We start from the raw sequence: 22,294 nt of genomic DNA on the forward strand, positions 1-22,294 counted from the left end.
TGCGATCAAACATCGCCAGACATTGTGTTGAAATGTTGTGCCGGATGCGCTTTTGGTCGACTGTGAGCAATTGCGGCACCTATCTCGCACACAGCCTCTTCACAGTCTCAGGAGTCTCACCATTTTTTATTCAGTGGTCTTGCATTACGATAACAGGACGTCACTGGACGGCTGGAACGTGCTTCATCTTCGGTGCTTGTCCGACCACGTTTAAAGTCATTAATCCAAAAGCAAATGGTCTTCAGTGATGGGGCGGAGTCCGTGTGAAATTTATGCAATCCTATTTTGATTGGTGCGGCAGTCCAACCCTTGAAACGAAGATGTTCATTAACAGCACGAAACTCTATTTTATCCATTTTCAGTCGACACACTGACCAATGAAGATGACTGTCAACAATGAACTGTACCTTGTTGAAATTCTTTATAAGAGACTTGGTATAATAAAGCTTACCAACCATGAAGACGCAATAAAGATGTTTCATTATTTCAAGAAATTTAGCAGACATATCAAACCACATTCGAGAAACATGAACATCAAGGGTTGCAGTATCCTTCTTTGGGAACTTCTGAAGAATGCAACAGAGTTCACGACGACAATCGTATTGCAGCACAACACAATAGTCTATTGTTGGATCTACATCTACATACATACTCCGCAATCCACCATACGGTGCGTGGCAGAGGGTTCCTCGTACCACAACTAACATCTTCTCTCTCTGTTCCACTCCCAAACAGAACGAAGGAAAAATTACTGCCTATATGCCTCTGTACGAGCCCTAATCTCTCTTATCTTATCTTTGTGGTCTTTCCGCGAAATATAAGTTGGCGGCAGTAAAATTGTACTGCAGTCAGCCTCAAATGCTGGTTCTCTAAATTTCCTCAGTAGCGATTCACGAAAAGAGCGCCTCCTTTCCTCCAGAGACTCCCACTCGAGTTCCTGAAGCATTTCCGTAACACTCACGTGATGATCAAACCTACCAGTAAAAAATCTAGCAGCCCGCCTCTGAATTGCTTCTATGTCCTCCCTCAATCCGACCTCATAGGGATCCCAAACGCTCGAGCAGTACTCAAGAATAGGTCGTATTAGTGTTTTATAACCGGTCTCCTTTACAGATGAACCACATCTTCCCAAAATCCTACCAATGAACCGAAGACGACTATCCGCCTTCCCCACAACTGCAATTACATGTTTGTCCCACTTCATATCGCTCTGCAATGTTACGCCCAAATATTTAATCGACGTGACCGTGTCAAGCGCTACACTACTAATGGAGTATTCAAACATTACGGGATTTTTTCCTATTCATCTGCATTAATTTACTTTTATCTATATTTAGAGTTAGCTGCCATTCTTTACACCAATCACAAATCCTGTCCAAGTCATCTGGTATCCTCCTACAGTCACTCAACGACGACACCTTCCCGTACACCACAGCATCATCAGCAAACAGCCGCACATTGCTATTCACCCTATCCAAAAGATCATTTATGTGGATAGAAAACAACAGCGGACCTATCACACTTCCCTGGGGCACTCCAGATGATACCCTCACCTCCGATGAACACTCACCATCGAGGAAAACGTACTGGGTTCTATTACTTAAGAAGTCTTCGAACCACTCACATACTTGGGAACCAATCCCATATGCTCGTACCTTAGTTAGGAGTCTGCAGTGGGGCACCGAGTCAAACGCTTTCCGGAAGTCAAGGAATATGGCATCCGTCTGATACCCCTCATCCATGGTTTCGCAAGATATCATGTGAAAAAAGGGCGAGTTGCGTTTCGCAGGAGCGATGCTTTCTAAAGCCGTGCTGATGCATGGACAGCAACTTCTCTGTCTCAAGGAAATTCATTATATTCGAACTGAGAATATGTTCGAGAACCCTGCAACAAACCGATGTTAAGGATATTGGTCTGTAATTTTGAGGATCCGTTCTTCACCCTTCTTATATACAGGCGTCATCTGCGCTTTTTTCCAGTCGCTCGGGGCTTTACGTTGGGCAAGAGATTCGCGATAAATGCAAGCTAAGTAAGGAGCCAATGCAGTAGAGTACTCTCTGTAAAACCGAGACAAAACTGCACTGAAAGCCTCCAACTCTGTCTGTTTACCACATGAACTTGTCCCCACTCATTGCCAACTGACTGCCGGTTTACATTTTTAGATTCACGACTGCGTCTTTCCGACTCACGATTAATCAGATCTGCCAAATTTTAATCGTGTCCACCTCCCGCTAGACGACTGAGATTGTAAAGAAAGTAAGTAGTAAGCGTGCTTACTGACCACTGAGCTTGTGAAGACTTGACCTCGAGCGGCGGCTTCAGGTCGGTGACGATTACCTGCTTGGGGTTACTCACGTCCGCCACCCACAGCGTCACCACGGGGTTAGGCGTGCCCACCTGCAATCAGAAAGGTTTGATTTATCAATAGGTTAATAGGCAGTATAAGCTCCGAATCTCAGTTATATGAGTTGAAGGTCCATATAAAACTAAACTGACACCCTCAGCTTTATGCGAAGTGTATACAGGGTGTTACAAAAAGGTACGGCCAAACTTTCAGGAAACATTCCTCACACACAAAGAAAGAAAATACGTTATGTGGACATGTCTCCGGAAACGCTTACTTTCCATGTTAGAGCTCATTTTATTACTTCTCTTCAAATCACATTAATCATGGAATGGAAACATACAGCAACAGAACGTACCAGCATGACTTCAAACACTTTGATACAGGAAATGTTCAAAATGTCCTCCGTTAGCGAGGATACATGCATCCACCCTCCGTCGCATGGAATCCCTGATGCGCTGATGCAGCCCTGAAGAATGGCGTATTGTATCACAGCCGTCCACAATACGAGCACGAAGAGTCTCTACATTTGGTACCGAGGTTGCGTAGACAAGAGCTTTCAAATGCCCCTATAAATGAAAGTCAGGAGGGTTGAGGTCAGGAGAGCGTGGAGGCCATGGAATTGGTCCACCTCTACCAATCCATCGGTCACCGAATCTGTTGTTGAGAAGCGTACGAACACTTCGACTGAAATGTGCAGGAGCTCCATCGTGCATGAACCACATGTTGTGTCGTACTTGTAAAGGCACATGTTCTAGCAGCACAGGTAGAGTATCCCGTATGAAATCATGATAACGTGCTCCATTGAGCGTAGGTGGAAGAACATGGGGCCCAATCAAGCCATCACAAACAATGCCTGCACAAACGTTCACAGAAAATCTGTGTTGATGACATCAGCCCACACATGTTGATTGTGAAAATTTACAATTTGATCAAGCTGGAATGAAGCCTCATCCGTAAAGAGGATTGACACATTGTTGGATGAACCATTCGCAGAAGTGTACCCGTGGAGGCCAATCAGCTGCTGATAGTGCCTGCACACGCTGTACATGGTACGGAAACAACTGGTTCTCCCGTAGCACTCTCCATACAGTGACGTGGTCAACGTTACCTTGTACAGCAGCAACTTCTCTGACGCTGACATTAGGGTTATCGTCAACTGCACGAAGAATTGCCTCGTCCATTGCAGATGTCCTCGTCGTTCTAGATCTTCCCCAGTCGCGAGTCATAGGCTGGAATGTTCCGTGCTCCCTAAGACGCCGATCAATTGCTTCGAACGTCTTCCTGTCGGGACACCTTCGTTCTGGAAATACGTCTCGATACAAATGTACCGCACCACGGCTATAGCCCCATGCTGATCCATACATCAAATAGGCATCTGCCAACTCCTCATTTGTAAACATGCACTGACTGCAAAACCACGTTCGTGATGAACACTAACGTATTGATGCTACGCACTGATGTGCTTAATGCTAGTACTGTAGAGCAATGAGTCGCATGTCAACACAAGCACCGAAGTCAACATTACCTTCCTTCAATTGGGCCAACTGGCGGTGAATCGAGGAAGTACAGTACACACTGACGAAACTAAAATGAGCTCTAACATGGAAATTAAGCGTTTCCGGACACATGTCCACATAACATCTTTTCTTTATTTGTGTGTGAGGAATGTTTCCTGAAAGTTTGGCCGTACCTTTTTGTAACACCCTGTAGAACTAAGATTTGGAATTAGGTAAGAGAAAAGCTTTCTATTATCACGAGGACGAACATAAATAAAATAAATGGCGACCAGCTTTTGTGAGCATATGGGAAATCTTTCCGCCGCCAGGAGTGCCGAGCGGTTCTAGGCGCTTCAGTCTGGAACCTACGGTCGCAGGTTCGAATCCTGCCTCGGGCATGGATGTGTGTGGTGTCCTTAGTTAGGTTTAAGTACTTCTCAGTTCTAGGCGACTGATGACATAAGATGTTAAGTCCCATAGTGCTCAGAGCCATTTGAACCATTTTTGAAATATTTCCCCGGCGATGATCACAAGGTTTTTGCCCGCGTTGCTGGACACTTGACTTTTTTCTGGTCAGACTCCACGGCACCGATATACAGGAATTTAAAACTTTTCTCGCAGATTAAAACTGTGTGCCGGACCTACACTCGAACTCGGAACCTTTGCCTTTCGTGGGCAAGTGCTCTAACAACTGACCTACCCAAGCACGACTCACGCCCTGTCCTCACAGCCTTACTTCTGCCAGTACCTCGTCTCCTACCTTCCAAACTTTACAGAAGCTCTCCTCCTTTCTTTCAGGAGTGCTAGTTCTGCTAGGTTCGCAGGAGAGCTTCTGTAAAGTTTGGAAGGTAGGAGATGAAGTACTGGCAGAAGTACAGCTGTGAGGACGGGGCGTGAGTCGTGCTTGGGTAGCTCAGTTGGTAGGGCACTTGACCGCGAAAAGCAAAGGTCCCGAGTTCGAGTCTCGGTCCGGCAAGCAGTTTTAATCTGCCAGAAAAGTTTCATATCAGAGCACACTCCGCTGCAGAGTGGAAATCTCATTCTGGATACAGGAATTTGCTGACTATTTTTCTTTGCAACATTGAAATCTTACTTCTCATCTAGGAACCTGATATGGGCTGTCAGTACATAATTATCAGCGTGTGATTCATGAGACAACTTTACAAAGGAAAACAAAGATTAAGATTATGCATTAGTCAGTAACACAATCAGTTGATGGAATCAACCTTTAGAAACAATATTTTTTAAATTGCTAAGAAAAAGGCTCTTTAACGCAGACTGTTTTCAGATCACTTACAAGAATGCTCAAAAATGGTTCAAATGGCTCTGAGCACTATGGGACTCAACATCTTAGGTCATAAGTCCCCTAGAACTTAGAACTACTTAAACCTAACTAACCTAAGGACATTACACACACCCATGCCCGAGGCAGGATTCGAACCTGCGACCGTAGCAGACCCGCGGCTCCGGACTGCAGCGCCAGAACCGCTAGACCACCGCGGCCGGCTACAAGAATGCAACAGAGACAGATCAGTATTTGGTGTACCTTTATTGTTTTCCTTTAAAATTTATTATTATTGTTATTATTATTATCGTTATTTTCAGTATTAGAGAAATACTGAAATATTTTGTATATTGATAAACACACAGAAACAGTTGTAAAGACCTCGTAATTCTTATTTCAGTTTAACGAAGAATTAATAAAAAGAGTGACTGACTGTGTACTGTTAGATTTTAGAATCATGTGGTCGCTGGTTTAATTCCCACTAGAGTCTTTTTTTAACTTTTATTTGAATTCACATTCATGTTTAAAACGCAATTTTAACTAACAAATATCGAACTGAATCATAATTTTTAATCAAAAGCACATTCTCGGTTTTATTTGCTACTCACATAAAATTTTTAAATGTTTATTGTCACATCGTATTGGTACTTTTAATATTATGTTTGTACTTTCGTGATCTTCAGAGTTAACAAAGTGTTTTAATTTCCGTTTGAATATTGCCCATTTTTGTTCCAAAATGTAATCCATTATGAGTACCCACTTTTTCATGTAACCCATTAAAGAATTATGATTCATGCCAGTTTTTTCATTAATGTTTCAATTTATTAATAAATATTGAATTCAAATAGACATTTGAAAAAAAATGTGTTTCTGGCAGGAATTGAACCATTGACCTCATTAATACAAGAATAAAATGCTGCACGATAAGCTACAAGCTACTAAACTAAGTACAGGAATATGTTTTGCCCTGAATAGCGCTTGTCAAATTTTAAAGTCAACTATTTCGAATGCTTTTGAGAATTGAGTCGTACTGACGTCAGTGTACTGAGCTTAAACTCAGAAGACGTTTCCATAAGGCCCCCTTTTTAGTCCTCATTTCACGAAAAGAGGCACACCAGCAGCAACATTGCAAGAGGGCTTTACTTTCGCCCCATTACAGTGCACCGGACCAGCAACAGTGGGGTGAAGTAGAAGGACCTTCCGAGGACACATTTTACACCAATTTTGTGGATAAAGTTGGGTCAAGCACCTTCTTCTTCTTCTCCTTCTATAGTACCAGAGGGCTTCTATAGTACCAGAGTGGTGGACTCTCCCACGTAGAAAATAACTGATTTCATATTTGAAAGCTAAAGCACAAACCAGAGATTCAGTGATTTCAGCGGAGCTCAGTATTACACTACTGGCCATTAAAATTGCTACACCACGAAGATGTCGTGCTACAGACGCGAAATTTAACCGACAGGAAGAAGATGCTGTGATATGCAAATGATTAGCTTTTCAGAGCATTCACACAAGGCTGGCCCCGGTGGCGACACCTACAACGTGCTAACATGAGGAAAGTTTCCAACCGATTTCTCATACACAAACAGCAGTTGACCGGCGTTGCCTGGTGAGACCTTGTCGTGATGCCTCGGGTAAGGATGAGAAATGCTTACTGTGGTGTGCGTACTGTAACACCTTCGGTACACACACCATCAGATTATTTGACTTGTCGCTGTAACGAAGTAGGCGAGTGTCAGCAATATGTCTCGTGGTCTTATCGTGGCGTGTTTATCTTCTGCCGTTAGGTCAGACGATAGAAATGCCACTTGCACGCTTAGAGTAGCAGGTTGACGGTGACCAACTTTAAACAGAACTTGATTAATTTTCACACACATTTATTAAAATAATAACAATTATAAACCTTACTTAACTTGATTCTGGATGCTATTTACAATTGACAATCTTTGGTCATGGTACGTTAATCTTATTCTCACATATCTCTGATACTTGACAAAGTGTCTATACATTTATCTTCATGGCTATGTACAGGAATATGATAATCTTATTAGGCGCAGACTGAAAGTTGACTATAGACTGGTACAGACTAATGTAGACTGGAGCAGACAAATGCAGACTAATGCAGATTGACTAATCGGAGGTCTGTACACTCGTTATAATACCTCGAGCGATCAGGTATCACTGCGCGAGTGTGATTCGCGAGGAGAAAAGGTTCTACGTTAGCAGCAATCTCATTGGCTACATTACATATTAATACGCGGATCGGCGAAAGCAGAATTTGGTCCGTTTTTATGGCAGCGCCATCGTGTAGTGCGGAGACGGACGAGCGCTGCGCCTGCGCTGTTGTGCTCAGCGGGGCGCGCTCTAGTGGGAAAGTTGTGCACGCGCTGACAACGGAGAACTATGTACACAACACTTACCATCACGTTTCCGACTTTGATAAAGGTCGGACTGCAGCCTAGTCAACAGATGGGGACGTTTGAAAGACAACAACCATCTACACGAACAGTTCGACGACGTTTGCAGCAGCATGGACTATCAGCTAGGAGACTATGGCTGTGGTTACCCTTGACGTTACATTACAGACTGGAGCGCCTGCGATGGTGTACTCAACGACGCGCCTAGGTGCACGAATAGCAAAACGTCATTTTTTCGGATGAACCCAGGTTCTGTTTACAGCATCATGATGGTCGCATCCGTGTTTGGCGACATGGCGGTGAACGCACATTGGAAGCGTGTATTCATCATCGCCGTACTGGCGTATCACCCGGCGTGATGGTACGGGGTGCCATTGGTTACACGTCTCGGTCACCTCTTGTTCGCATTGACGGCATTTTGAACAGTCGACGTTACATTTCAGATGTGTTACGACCCGTCGCTCTACCCATCATTCGATCCCTGCGAACCCTACATTTCAGCAGGATAATGCACGACCGCATGTTGTAGGTTCTGTACGGGACTTTCTGGATACAGAAAATGTTCGACTGCTGCCCTGGCTACCACATTCTCCAGATCTCTCACCAATTGAAAACGTCTGGTCAATGGTGGCCGAGCAACTGGCTCGTCACATTACGCCGGTCACTACTCTTGATGAACTGTGGTATCGTGTTGAAGCTGCATGGGCAACTGTACCTGTACACGCCAGCCAAGCTCTGTTTGACTCAATGTCCAGGCGTATCAAGGCCGTTATTATGGCCAGAGGTGGTTGTTCTGGGTACTGATTTCTCAGGATCTATGCACCCAAACTGTGTGAAAATGTAATCACTTGTCAGTTCTAGTATAACATATTTGTCCAATGAATACCCGTTTATCATCTGCATTTTTTCTTGGGGTATCCGTTTTAATGGCCAGTAGTGTAAGTTTTATCGTCTGTTCTCTCAGATCTAGGCAATGCGGAATGGTGGAACGTGCGGACATCCCATTCGAGGTGTGCGACAGATCACAATCATACACCTTGCGGCACAACTGGACGTCTGTGTAGGTGGTGCTGACATACTCCTCCACCAGTTGGTGTACTCAAAGGTGAGTGCCCGCCGGGTTCTTCGTCGCCCAAAAAAAGACCGTAAAGAGCAACGAAGGACCATCTATGCAGAGTTTCTTTCGCCTTACGAGGCTGATCGTAACACTTTTCTGTCGAACATTGTCATAGACGACGAAACATGGGTTCATCTGCTAACAGTCATTGGATCTCGACCAACGCGAGCAGTAATGTCGCGATACGATAAGCCGCAATCGCGATAGGCTACAAGGTCGGAAACGTGTTGGTACGCATTTCTCCTCCTTACACGAGGCATCACAACAACGTTTCACCAGGCAACGCCGGTCAACTGCTGTTTGTGTCTTAGAAATCGGTTGGAAACTTTCCTCATGTCAGCACGTTGTAGGTGTCACCACCGGCGCCAACCTTTTGTGAATGCTCTGGAAAGCTGATCATTTGCATGTTACAGCATCTTCTTCCTGTCGGTTAAATTTCGCGTCTGCGGCACGTCATCTTCGTGATGTAGCAATTTTAATGGCCAGTAGTGTAATATACGCAGATGTCAGCATTTGAGAGAGGACGTGCAGTTGGGTTCAAAGAAGCCGGAAGGAGTAATTGGCGAATCGCCCAACATTTGTGTAGGGGCGATGGAACTATTTGTTGATGTTGGCAGGAATGGGTGAACCATGGCCGAAGACAGTGTTAAGAAAAACGCCACCGACCGAGAGAGACGACGAACGTGAGGACCGAGCAATAGTCAGAGAGGCGCTCAGAGCCCCAGATTCATCATTATCATCGGTCCAACGTGCAACTTGTGCTTCAGTGAGCACGATGACCATTAACAGGTGGCTCACAGAAAGGTGGCTGAGCTCACGTCGTCCCTTGCGCCGATTACCGTTGGTCTGTACACTAACGAGCCCGTTCGCTGAGTTGTCGGGCACATTCGGCCTGGAATCTCGTGGACTAGAGTAGGATTCTCGTAAGTGACGAATCCCGCTTCGAACTGAGCCGCCATGTCCAGCGAATATATATCTGGAGACGCCCTGGACAGTGGTGGGATACTAAGCTGACCGTCGCCTGTCACACGGCCTGATAACCAGGAGTGATGGTCTGGGATGCAGCACCACTTTGGTTGTCATCTGCGACATCCTTTCAGCGGAGCGGTACGTCGACAATATTCTACGCCCCGTTTTGTTGCCCTTTATGACAAGCCATCCTGGGCTAACATTTCAGCAAAGTGGTCAGCGTATGCCGAGAGTATCTACTGTTCTTCATTGTACTTGCCGAACGCTATCTTAACCAGCAGGGTCTCCCCAATTGAAAACGTTTGGAACATTATGGACAGGGCCCTCCAACCAGCTCGGAATTGAGACAGTTCTTATAGTAGTGAGATCATCCATGATTGAGTTGGTTTAGATGTTTGCATGTAAAATCAAGACCTTGTTTCCTGCTGCGAACAGAGAGCAATTATTACGCACCCTACGGGAATTATGCAACTCCGGGGAGAACTCGCTAAGATAATCGTTACTTTAACCTTATCCATTCCTTCCTGTTTAACAGATTGAAGGTGCAGTTAAATTATCCTGACGTTAATTGCTTGTATTTTCGTATTTGTAAATCGAATTAATGTGTGTTTCCCAGCGGTGCGTGTGCTCACAAATGTGTGTGTGAATTCCTAAGGGACCAAACAGCTGAGGTCATCGGTCCCTAGAGTTGCACACTACTTATGCTAAAAACAACACACACACACACATGCTCAAGGGACGACTCGAACCTCCGGCGGGAGGGCCGCGCAATCCGTGACATGGCGCTTCAAACCGGGCGGCCACTCCACGCGGCGTGTGCTCACAAAGAGCAAATAAAACTGGGGTTAATCTGGACCCACATTATCAATTTAGTAGATAGATAACCTGTCCCAGCGTAAATCCTCAATGATTTTATAAGAACAAACGCCCAGACTTATTTTCGACGGCCTTATCCTTTAAGCCGTGTCATTACGTTATAAATTTGTACGGAGTAAACTGTCACACAGTCGGTCCGGCAAGTACACAGTATGGAAACGACGGAAAGGTTTATTAGCTCTAGTCGTTGTCTTGCACTATGTAAAAGCTATACCCCTGTGAAGTCGAATGGTTAAAAATAAAAACCATGTAGTCCTATAGACCAGTTAAAAATTACTTCAGAATTCTATCTTCATTTAAGAAATAGCTCTGTCAAGTAGCATGAATCTTTACGAAACGTCGTATGTAGAGAAGAAAACATATGCTGTTAAGCCAAAACATTAAGACCACTTCCAACGCGACGTTGGATGCCACCAGGTGGCATTTCGGGCACGTGACGCGGTTACCAAAGAATGTAATTGAAGCGGATACGAGGGATCACTCTAGCGTAGATAATGGGCTGCAAATGGGGAAATCCATCGAAATATACGACTTTGACAAAGGGCAGATTGTTATTACGCAGAGCCTGTGAACGTGTATCTCGAAAACGGCGAAGCTGGTCGAATGTTCAGGTGCTACAGTCGTGAGTATCTACGGAAGCAGGCAGAAGGACAGGGAAACTACCACTAGGCGCTAAATGGTTGGAAGTCCACGACTCTTCACGGAACGTGGATTTCGGATGCTTGTCTGCTCTGTAAAGTAGGAAGACACATGCATCCGTTCATGCTTGATGTCTCCCCGATGGCGATGTTATCTTTCAGCAGTGTAACTGTTCATGTCTCGGAGCCAGAACCGTGCTAGAGTGGTTTGAGGAGCATTATGCTGAACTCACGATGATGTTTCGGCGACTGTTTGCGCCTGATTTACGAGGCGCGACAATAAAGTAATGAGACTGTTGTGAAAAAAAAAGTTGCTTGCCGTTTTAATCAAGTTTAGTGTTGTCTCCTTCAAAGTAGTTTCCTTCTGATTGCACACACTTTTTCCAGCGCTTCTGCCATTGATGGCAACATTTATGGAACTCATCTTCTGTAATATCCTCCAAGACCCTCGTCACAGCTTTTTGGACATCTTGTGTTGTTTGAAAATGGTGTCCCTTGACCGCCGTTTTGACTCTTGGAAATAGAAAAAAATCGCATGGAGCGATATCTGGTGAATAAGGTGGCTGTGGTAGTACTGAAATTTGTTTTGAGGTTAAAAATTGCTGTACTTACAGAGCAGTATGGGATGGCGCATTATCGTGATTCAGAATCCAATTATCAGCAATGTTGGCATGGACACGAAGAACTCTTATACGAAGTCTTTCTAAAATTTCTGTGTAGTAATATTGGTTAACTCTTTTTTCCCTCGGATTCAAAGAAGCACACAAGCATGCATTTCACTTTTGACTTTGACATGCGACCTTTTTTTGGCCTGGGTGATCCCTTTGAGAACCATTGCGAACTTTGGCGTTTTATCTCTGAATCGTACTGAAAAAAAAACCAACTTTGATCACCAGTGATAACACGGCTCAACAATTCTGGATTGATTTCCGTTTGCTCTAACAGATCGGTGCCACATTTTTCCGTGTTTCTCACTGTTGTGATGTGAGAGTTTTGGGAACTATTTTTGCACAAATCTTTCTGATACCAAGATCTTCAGTTATTATTAGACGAACCGTTTCTCGATTGATGTTCAGTTCTTCTGTAATCATTTTCACATATAATCTTCGATCAGATAGTACGAGTTCATGCACCCTGACCAAGCTGACATCCGTCTGTTAAAAATGGTTCAAATCGCTCTGAGCACTATGGGACTTAACTTCTGAGGTCATCAGTCCCCTAGAACTTAGAACTACTTAAACCTAACTAGCTACGGACATCACACACATCCATGCCCATGGCAGGATTCGAACTCGCGACTGTAGCGGTCGCGCGGTTCCAGACTGTAGCGCCTAGAACCGCTCGGCCACTCCGGCCGGCCAACATCCGTCCGTGAGGTTGATGGTCGTCCGCTGCGGTCTTCATCTTCATCATTCGTTCTGCCTTCACGAAACATTTTATCGCTACGGTCGCAGGTTCGAATCCTGCCTCGGGCATGGATGTGTGTGATGTCCTTAGGTTAGTTAGGTTTAATTAGTTCTAAGTTCTAGGCGATTGATGACCTCAGAAGTTAAGTCGCATAGTGCTCAGAGCCATTTGAAACATTTTATGCCAACGAAAAACTTGAGCTCTTAACATAACCTCCTCTCCAAAAGCCTTCTCAAACTTACTGTAAGTTGTCATCGCGTTTCCACCCAATTTATTGCAGAAAGAAATGGCATACCGTTGCGCAATATTAACGGTTCCATTTCCGTGACGAGAAACACAAACACATGTTAACTTTTCACAGCACAACACACGACTGAGCAGTTGCATTGATGTTCCGCTTGGACTAGAAATAGCTTGTAGACCAAGGTCAAAGATATTGTGCCTACACAGGCCTACAGGGTTGCCACATCTTGCGAAGAAAATCAGTCTCATTACTTTATTGTCGCACCTCGTAATAACTGTGGAACCCATCTAGGTCGCTATGGGGTGGTCCGTTATTTACGCGAATTACATGGCCTGTGTGTCGACATCTAATATCACAAACCTCCACCAACTTACCAACAAACTGTCAGGACTCTGAATCAATGAAGTATTTCGTTCCAAAGACGGGCAAACAAGCTATTAAGGAGGTGATCATGATTGTTTGGCTCATCAGTGTGTTCATACCCATAGTATTTCACAAACAGGTCAAATGTATGGAATTACAAAATAAAGTATTCAGAAGACGAAGTTTTTTTAATTACTCCATAAAAATTTACAGAAAATATTTTACGTCTGTGTTGCAGTGTCATAAGATGATCCGACGGTATTTTTTCGAAAGATTAATGGAGGAAACGGTTCTAAAATTGTTGCTGTGGCTGACAACTGTTATTTATTTTTTATTTATTTAAACGTCAAGTTCCATAGGACCAAATTGAGGAGCAAATCTCCAAGGTCATGGAAGGTGTCGGTACATGAAATTACAACATAAAAGTAATAACAGATAAAAATAAATGTTCATGAACCTGAAAAAAGTCAGTCCATAAGTTTAAGTAAACGCTATCAGCAATACAATAAGAATCAGCTTAATTTTTGAAGGAAGTCCTCGACAGAATAGAAGGAGTGATCCATGAGGAAACTCTTCAGTTTCGATTTGAAAGCGGGTGGATTACTGCTAAGATTTTTGAATTCGAGTGTCAGCTTATTGAAAATGGATGCAGCTGTGTACTGCACACCTTTTTGCACCAGAGTTAAGGAAGTCCGATCCAAATGCAGGTTTGATTTCTGCCGAATATTAACCGAGTGAAAGCTGCTTATTCTTGTGAATAAACTAATATTGGTAACAAGAAACGACAGTAAGGAGTATACATATTGAGAGGCCAATGTCAAAATACCCAGACTCGTGAACAGAGGTCGACAAGAGGTTCGTGAACTCACACCACTTATTGCCCGAACCGCCCGTTTCTGAATCAAAAATATCCTCCTCTAGACTTAAAATAGTTCCAATTCCTCAGTCCTGACCAAGGTCGTCAGAACGTTTTCCGTGGTTACCAGGCGAATGCCAGAATTGGAAATTTCCCTCCAAATATTTCCAACTGCCAGCGCAACTGCCCGCGCACCAGTCTGGATATTAGGTTAGGGGTACAAAGTTCTAGAACAGACCGCCGACTCTATTGAATAGGGAACTAAAAATGTAAATAAATAATTAAAAACACTGGACATGAGCGTCACGCCCGCATAGTGTGTAGTAAGCAATAATAAATTTAACATTGCATTTTAACCTGTGAAGATTAACGCTTTAGGTATCCAAAGACTTAAGTAATACACAAAAGGGACCGTACGAGACATTTATCACAGCTCTCTTTCGTAAAAGTCTACCTCACTACCTGACAATTGGACCTGTCTGACTACTAAATGGACCTGGGTCGATTTCCCGTACATTCAAGGAGTGCACACAATCTCTTGAAGATAACTGAGGTGCTGTATGAAGGAGAATAATGGCTGCAGTTCGAATAGCAAACAGCTGCTGGGAGAACAGTGTGCTAACTTCACATCTCTAAACATTCACCACATTCAATGATGCCGTAAACAAGGAGGGGGTTCACGGTTCCTTCGTACCTAAGTTTCATTTATACTGCCCACTGATTAGTGGCGATTACCTTTCTAAACACACTGACGGAAAAATAATCGCCGCGCGGGATTAGCCGAGCGGTCTGAGGCGCTGCAGTCATGGACTGTGCGGCTGGTCCCGGCGGAGGTTCGAGTCCTCCCTCGGGCATGGGTGTGTGTGTGTGTTTGTCCTTAGGATAATTTAGGTTAAGTAGTGTGTAAGCTTAGGGACTGATGACCTTAGCAGTTAAGTTCAAAAATGGTTCTGAGCACTATGGGACTTAACATCTTAGGTCATCAGTCCCCTATAACTTAGAACTACTTAAACCTAACTAACCTAAGGACATCACATACATCCATGCCCGAGGCAGGATTCGAACCTGCGACCGTAGCGATCGCGCGGTTCCAGACTGAATCGCCTACAACCGCTCGGCCACTTCGGCCGGCAGCAGTTAAGTCCCATAAGATTTCACACACATTTGAAAAATAATCGGAACATAAAAAAATAATTAATGTAGAGTAATGAAATTTCCGGAATGCATTTGTCTAGATAACATATTTAAATGATTAACACTGCAAGATCACAGGTTAATAGAAGTGCGAAATAAGCCATTGCAAATGTGAAATGCTGGTACACTAATAACGGGTGTAGCCAGCAGAATGTTAAATGCAAACATGCATGCATTGTGGTGTACAGGTACCAGATGTCAGTATGTGGGATGGAGTTGTACGCCTGTTGCACTCGGTCGGTCAATACAGGAACGGTGCGTAATGCTGGTTGTTAATTACACTGGAGTTGTCTTGCGGTGATGTACCGCATAGGCTCGTTTGGAGACATATCTGGTGATCGAGCAGGTCAAGGCAACATGTCGACATTCTGTATAGCAAGCTGAGTTGCAACAGCCATATGTGCGAGCATTGTCCTGTTGGAAAACACCCACTGGAAAGCTGTTCAGGAATGGCAGCACAACAGATCGAATCACCAGATCGACTTACAGTTTTGCAATCAGTCTGCGTGGGATAACCACGAGAGTGCTCCTGCTGTCATACGAAATAGCACGCCAGACCATAACTCCAGGTGTACGCACAGCGCGCAGAGAAGAGGTTGCAGGCCCTCAACTGGCCTCCTAACCAACACGCGGCCTTCACTGGCACCGAGATAGAATCAGTTTTCATCAGAAAACGCAAGAGAACTCCGCACTGCCCTTCAACAAGCTGTTGCCAGGAACCATTGAAATCGCAACTGGCGGTGGTTTGGGGTCAGTGGAAATCACGCTTCAGAGCGGGTGGCTCGGAGCTGCCTTTGAAGTAACTGACTTGTAATACACTACTGGCCATTAAAATTGCTACACCAAGAAGAAATGCAGATGATAAACGGGTATTCATTGGACAAATATATTATACTAGAACTGATATGTGATTACATTTTCACGCAATTTGGGTACATAGATCCTGAGAAATCAGTACCCAGAACAACCGCCTCTGGCCGTAATAACGCCCTTGATACGCCTGGGCATTGAGTCAAACAGAGCTTGGATGGCGTGTACAGGTACAGCTGCCCATGCAGCTTCAACACCATACCACAATTCATCAAGAGTAGTGACTAGTGACTGGCGTATTGTGACGAGCCAGTTGCTCGGCCACCATTGACCAGACGTTTTCAGTTGGTGAGAGATCTGGGGAATGTACTGGCCGAAACAGCAGTCGAACATTTTCTGTATCCAGAAAGGCCCGTACAGGACCTGCAACATGCGGTCGTGCATTATCCTGCTGAAATGTAGGATTTCGCAGGAATCGAATGAAGGGTAGAGCCACGGGTAGTAATACATCTGAAATGTAACGTCCTCTGTTCAAAGTGCCGTCAATGCGAATTAGAGGTGACCGAGACGTGTAACCAATGGCACCCCATACCATCACGCCGGGTGATACGCCAGTGTGGCGATGACGAAAACACGCTTCCAATGTGCGTTCACCGCAATGTCGCCAAACACGGATGCGACCATCATGATGCTGTAAACAGAACCTGGATTCATCCGAAAAAATGACGTTTTGCCATTCGTGCACCCAGGTTCGTCGTTGAGTACACCATCGCAGGCGCTCCTGTCTGTGATGCAGCGTCAAGGGTAACCGCAGCCATGGTATCTGAGCTGATAGTCCATGCTGCTGCAAACGTCGTCGACCTGTTCGTGCAGATGGTTTTTATCTTGAAAACGTCCCCATCTGTTCACTCAGGGAACGAGACGTGGCTGCACGATCCGTTACAGCCATGCGGATAAGATGCCGGTCATCTCGACTGCTAGTGATACGAGGCCGTTGGGATCCAGCACGGCGTTCCGTATTACCCTCCTGAACCCACCGATTCCATATTCTGCTAACAGTCATTGGATCTCGACCAACGCGATCAGCAAAAAGTCGGAAACGTGATGGTACGCATTTCTCCTCCTTACACGGGGCATCACAACAACGTTTCACCAGGCAACGCCGGTCAACTGCTGTTTGTGTCTGAGAAATCGGTTGGAAACTTTCCTCATGTCAGCACGTTGTAGGTGTCGCCACCGGCGCCAGCCTTGTGTGAATGCTCTGGAAAGCTAATAATTTGCATATCACAGCATCTTCTTCCTGTCGGTTAAATTTCGCGTCTGTAGCACGTCATCTTCGTGGTGTAGCAATTTTAATGGCCAGTAGTGTAGCTCGTTGTATCAATGTGGTGCCAACTGCTTTCAGCGTGCTGCTGCAGATGTAGCACGATGAGCCAGAGCCGTTTGCAGAACGCGATGTTCTTTCCTCTTGATAGTGACATGTGGCCGTCCGGAGCCTGGTCTTCTTGCGACCGTAAATATTCGTGACCACCGGTGCCAGCAATCACGTACGATGGCTACATTTCTCCCAAGTCTTACTGCAAAATCACGGAAGGAACATTCAGCTCCTCGCAGTTCTATTAAACCACTTCGTTCAAACTAGTATTTATATCCTCATAGTGGCGCTAATAGAGCCACTCTTCTGCGACTGGCGCGAAATTGGAATAGATGCCATTTTTCAACTTTAGAAACATTCCTACCAACTTTCGTTTAATTCGCACAACTCCTTGGTGTTGCGAATTTTTTTTCATCACTGTATATGTATGTTTAACCGAATAACTTCTCATGGTTGGGGTTGTCACGTAGAATTCTTTAAACACATCGTATTCGTCCTTAACTGTAGAAGTCACGTCCTTTAAAAATAATATGTTTTCGTTCCCCCTCATATTACGTGCTTCGGAAGGTTATTCCCGTGCGAGAGCATCGCCGCGGCTTAGTGGGGAACAATAACGCTAATTCATTGTTATGCGCATTATGTCCACCCAACTGCCGCTGTGAGTACAGCAATACGAGTATGACACACAACGGCGTGTCCGTCGCCGTTGCCAATCCCCACATTGTCTATCACCGTAGGTTTTTGCGTCGATTTACGCTGTCATGGTTGGCGATACTGAACGCGACACTCGTTTATGAGAGGAGCTGGTTTCAAATACGAGCCCAGCCATCCATTTCGCTCTTACCAGGTTTCATTCACTCACATGAGACGAATGCCGGGCTGGTCACGCGGAATGTGACGTAGCCAATTTCCTTTCTGTTGTTCAGTTCGAGTTTAATTTTTTTCCAAATGACATGATTCTCGACGTAACTTTTATTTTGTTTGATCCGAAACAGCGTACAATGTATTCAGGTCCACTTCATGTAATTGTATTTACGAAATTTTTGGTTCACCTTTCTCCATAGTTTTTCGGTGTCCTGACTTACGATGTTGCCATGTTATGAAAAACCAGAAATTTACTTTACTTTTTCTTCATCTATCAGGATGTAGCACGTTGTGTGACGCTTTCTCCAGTTTGCAGCGTTGCTTTATGAGATGGAGACGGGTTTAGTATCCGGAGCTAAGAAGTCTGCTGGCGTGATTGTACTGGGCATAATTCTGTTTATTGTCGCTAGTATTTACCGGACGTTGTCCCTTATTCCTTTGACGTTGCTGGAGACGAATCCGTTGTTCTTCACTGTATCACGTCTCAGGGACTGAATTTGCAGATATCTGCAAAGTATATTCCATTCACTTTTAAATTTGTTGAGATTCAAAAAATGGCTCTGAGCACTATGGGAGTTAACACCTGAGGTCATCAGTCCCCTAGAACTTAGAACTACTTAAACCTAAAGGACATCACACTCATCCATGCACGAGGCAAGATTCGAACCTGCGACATTAGCGGTCGCGAGGTACCAGACTGAAGCGTCTAGAAGCGCTCGGCCACAACGGACGGCTGTTGAGATTCAAACTCCGTAGAAAGACGCAAGGTGATACTGACCCTACCAATTATCTTTGAAGCTAGGCTGAAGAAGACAAACCTATATTTACAGCGCTGTAGATTTATAGAAAGCTTTTTACAACATTTACTGGAGCACACTGTTTGAAATTCTGACGGTAGCAGGTATAAAATATAGATAGCGAAAAGTTTTCTTCAGCTTTAACAGGAAGCAGATTGCGGTTATATGAATCGAAGGATGTGAAAGGGAAGCAGTAGTTGACAAGGCATTGAGGCAGGGTTGTAGCCTATCCTCGATGTTTTCAGTCTGTCCATTGACGAAGCAGTAACGGATGCAGAGGAGAAATCGGGAAACGGAGTTAAAGTTCGGGAGAAGAAGTAAAAAATTCTCTCGCATCGCCCAATTTAACTTAACTACATAAAGTACTTTTGTTTTACTATTGCTGATGTTCACCTTATGTGTGCTACTCCGTGATAACGTCCGCCCTTATTCTGCTAGACTGATAAAAACCACTGTACAGGAGTTGGGTTTGGAAGTCATTCCGCACCCACCTCATTCACCAGATCTTGCGCCCTCATATTTTCTCCTTTTCCGCCCTCTATCGAATAACCTTCAAGGAACTTCCTTTCCAGATGAAAACGCGCTCCGAACATGGATCGACGAGTTCGTCTGGAAATCACTTGATTTATACACTCCAGAGTCAAAGAGTTACCCCAGCGTCGGCAGCTTGTTGTAAATAATGAAGGAGAATACATTATTGATGACTAAAATCTCTGTGAAACGTGTCTGTTGTGTTTATTAAAAGTATAGAAAAACGCTACGAGCTTACGTACTAACTAACAATGTCATTGGTAGAGCTCTATGTTTTTATTTCCTCTCCATGAACTCCATTCCCTTTTCCAAATTTCTGCTCGATTTCCTTCACAGTAATCTCTGTAGCCACCGGTTAACAGTATTATCTAAATACTGCGCTTAGATTAACAAAATTTTTAATCGGGAACGAGGAAAACGCCAAATTTCGCAACGTCTTGTAAGCACTGGCGATTTCGCGTTATCGTTGTAAGACGTCATGGTCTCCTGACCTTCATTGCTTACATATTCCGCCGTCACAATCATATTCTGCACATCAAGACGCTTCATTCGAATCCAAACTCTATAAGATAAAGTCAATGTTGCATGAATTCATGTAAACGATATGCACATAACTAATAATCGCAAGTGCGCACCGTGGTTGAAATACTCGAGGCTGGCGTACACACATACATTCCAGGCACGACGGTCACAGGACCTTTTAGTTCGAGAGAGGCAACCGCACGCCAGGAGGCCAGTCCCAACCCAACCCATCTACGTCGGCCAGTGGACGCCTGTGGAGCGGACAGCGTTCGCCGAGGGAAAGGAGGAACGACCCCGTGTTCGGCTTAAAAGCAAATTCCGCTACATTGTGTGGGAGCGGCCAGCCTACCCATTCTTTACACATAGCACGCAGTTTCAGAGATTTTCACAGGGAGACAGCAAACGCCAAACGCCGATACTACAGATTTCCGGATTGGTCGCCTTAAATGAAGCGTCATTCTGCAAGGTTCGCAGGAGAGCTTCTGTGAGGTTTGGAAGGTAGGAGACGAGGTACTGGCGGAATTAAGGCTGTGAGGACGGGGCGTGAGTCGTGCTTGGGTACCTCAGTCAGTAGAGCACTTGCCTGCGAAAGGCAAAGGTCCCAAGTTCGAGTCTCGGTCCGGCACACAGTTTTTATCTGCCAGGAAGTTTCAGGACAGAGTTATAGTTAAACGCCTGCGAGCGAATTTTTGAGTGGCATCGCGGTGGACTGGTTATCTCACCGGTGTACCACGCCAATAGTTCGACTAGGGGCGAATAGGAATCCTTGACTTCATCAAGGCGTAGAGAGAGTTTGATTGGCGAAGGTCAATCCAGATAGAACGAGAGTTATCTTATTTGTCAGCAGCGAGCGGCGCAGACAGCAGTCATCGCAGCTTACGGTATTGTGCGCTACAGCTATTGCGAGCCCCATATTTCCTCCACAACGGTACACTTCACTGCATTTCACACGCGACAGCCTCGACCGTACCTAGCAACATTCTAAAGGATAATTATTCAAGTTGGGTAGGCGCCCATCTCAGCCATTGTGCCAAGTTAATAACAATCTTTAACTTTGTATAGAAATTTCATTAGCGAATCCTATCCTTGAGAGGGAACTTCACATTCCAAAAAGAACCAGGATATAAATTGTACAATTCATATCTAAAAGTGCCATTGTGATTTCTCAGAATTTTTGCAAAATAAATAATAGCTTTCGTTAGTTTCATGTTTTTCTTACTCTAACTAGCACTACTCCAGTACCCAAGTATCCCACTAGTTAGGTAAGAAATTTTGTGTATTTTTGTGTCATTTCCTGGACGACTCCAGAAGATATGTATTGCTGAAAGTTTTTCAGGCATTTCTCTCGAGAACGTTAGGAGCGTCTGTCTGACTTCTGTAGTAGTGTGGGGGTGGAAATTGCATCTTGCAGGAGCCACAGGGTAAAGAGTACATCTCAGATTAATCCGTTGCGCAGAATAACAGAATCTCAGATCAACCCCATGCACATCGTCTACGACAAACTTTCTCGCCCCTAGGCATAGCCCAGCGTAGTGGAAGCAGTTGGGAGCGGTGTCGACGCCCGCAGAGTGGGGAGGTGGCAGGGGTGTTGGCGTGCGGGCAGCACGGCCTGCGGGCCGGATGTCCGGCGTGGCTGGAATATCGGCAGCGGCCGCAGGGATGCCAGGCAGCCGCGGACCTGCCGCCTCTGGCGCACGGCAGCGCCAGTTCCGGCCATTTTCCAGTCTGCGTCTACAACACTGCTCTGCAATTCACACTCGAGTGCTCTGCAGAGAGTACACGGAATCCAATTTCCGGCTATTTTCGGCTATTCCACTCTTCAGAACCACGTGGGAAAAATGAACACTTAAATCAGAGGCGACAAGAATTCGACTAGTGGGCTGTGTCCCGTCACGAGCGCCATAGCACTCAACCTACACTACTGGCCATTAAAATTGCTACACCAAGAAGAAATGCAAATGATAAACGGGTATTCATTGGACAAATATATTATACTAGAACTGAGATGTGATTACATTTTCACGCAATTTGGGTGCACAGATCCTGAGAAATCAGTACTCAGAACAACCACCTCTGGCCGTAAAAACTGCCTTGATACTCCTGGCAATTGAGTCAAACAGAGCTTGGATGGCGTGTACAGGTTCAGCTGCCCATGCAGCTTCAACACGATATCACAGTTCATCAA

The 22,294-nt window shown here is 44.9% G+C and overlaps 1 protein-coding gene across 1 annotated transcript in view; it reads right to left on the minus strand.

Annotated features, from left to right (window-relative positions):
- Positions 1-22,294, minus strand: part of LOC126195613 (inactive dipeptidyl peptidase 10-like) — an 801,628-nt gene that overhangs the window by 113,821 nt on the left and 665,513 nt on the right. Inside the window, exon 8 of the mRNA XM_049934238.1 lies at positions 2,283-2,398. Within this exon, the coding sequence (XP_049790195.1) occupies positions 2,283-2,398 (116 nt within the window). The remainder of the gene's footprint in view (positions 1-2,282; positions 2,399-22,294) is intronic.

The sequence above is a fragment of the Schistocerca nitens genome, chromosome 7 (assembly GCF_023898315.1).
Source record: "Schistocerca nitens isolate TAMUIC-IGC-003100 chromosome 7, iqSchNite1.1, whole genome shotgun sequence".
Classification (NCBI taxonomy): domain Eukaryota; kingdom Metazoa; phylum Arthropoda; class Insecta; order Orthoptera; family Acrididae; genus Schistocerca; species Schistocerca nitens.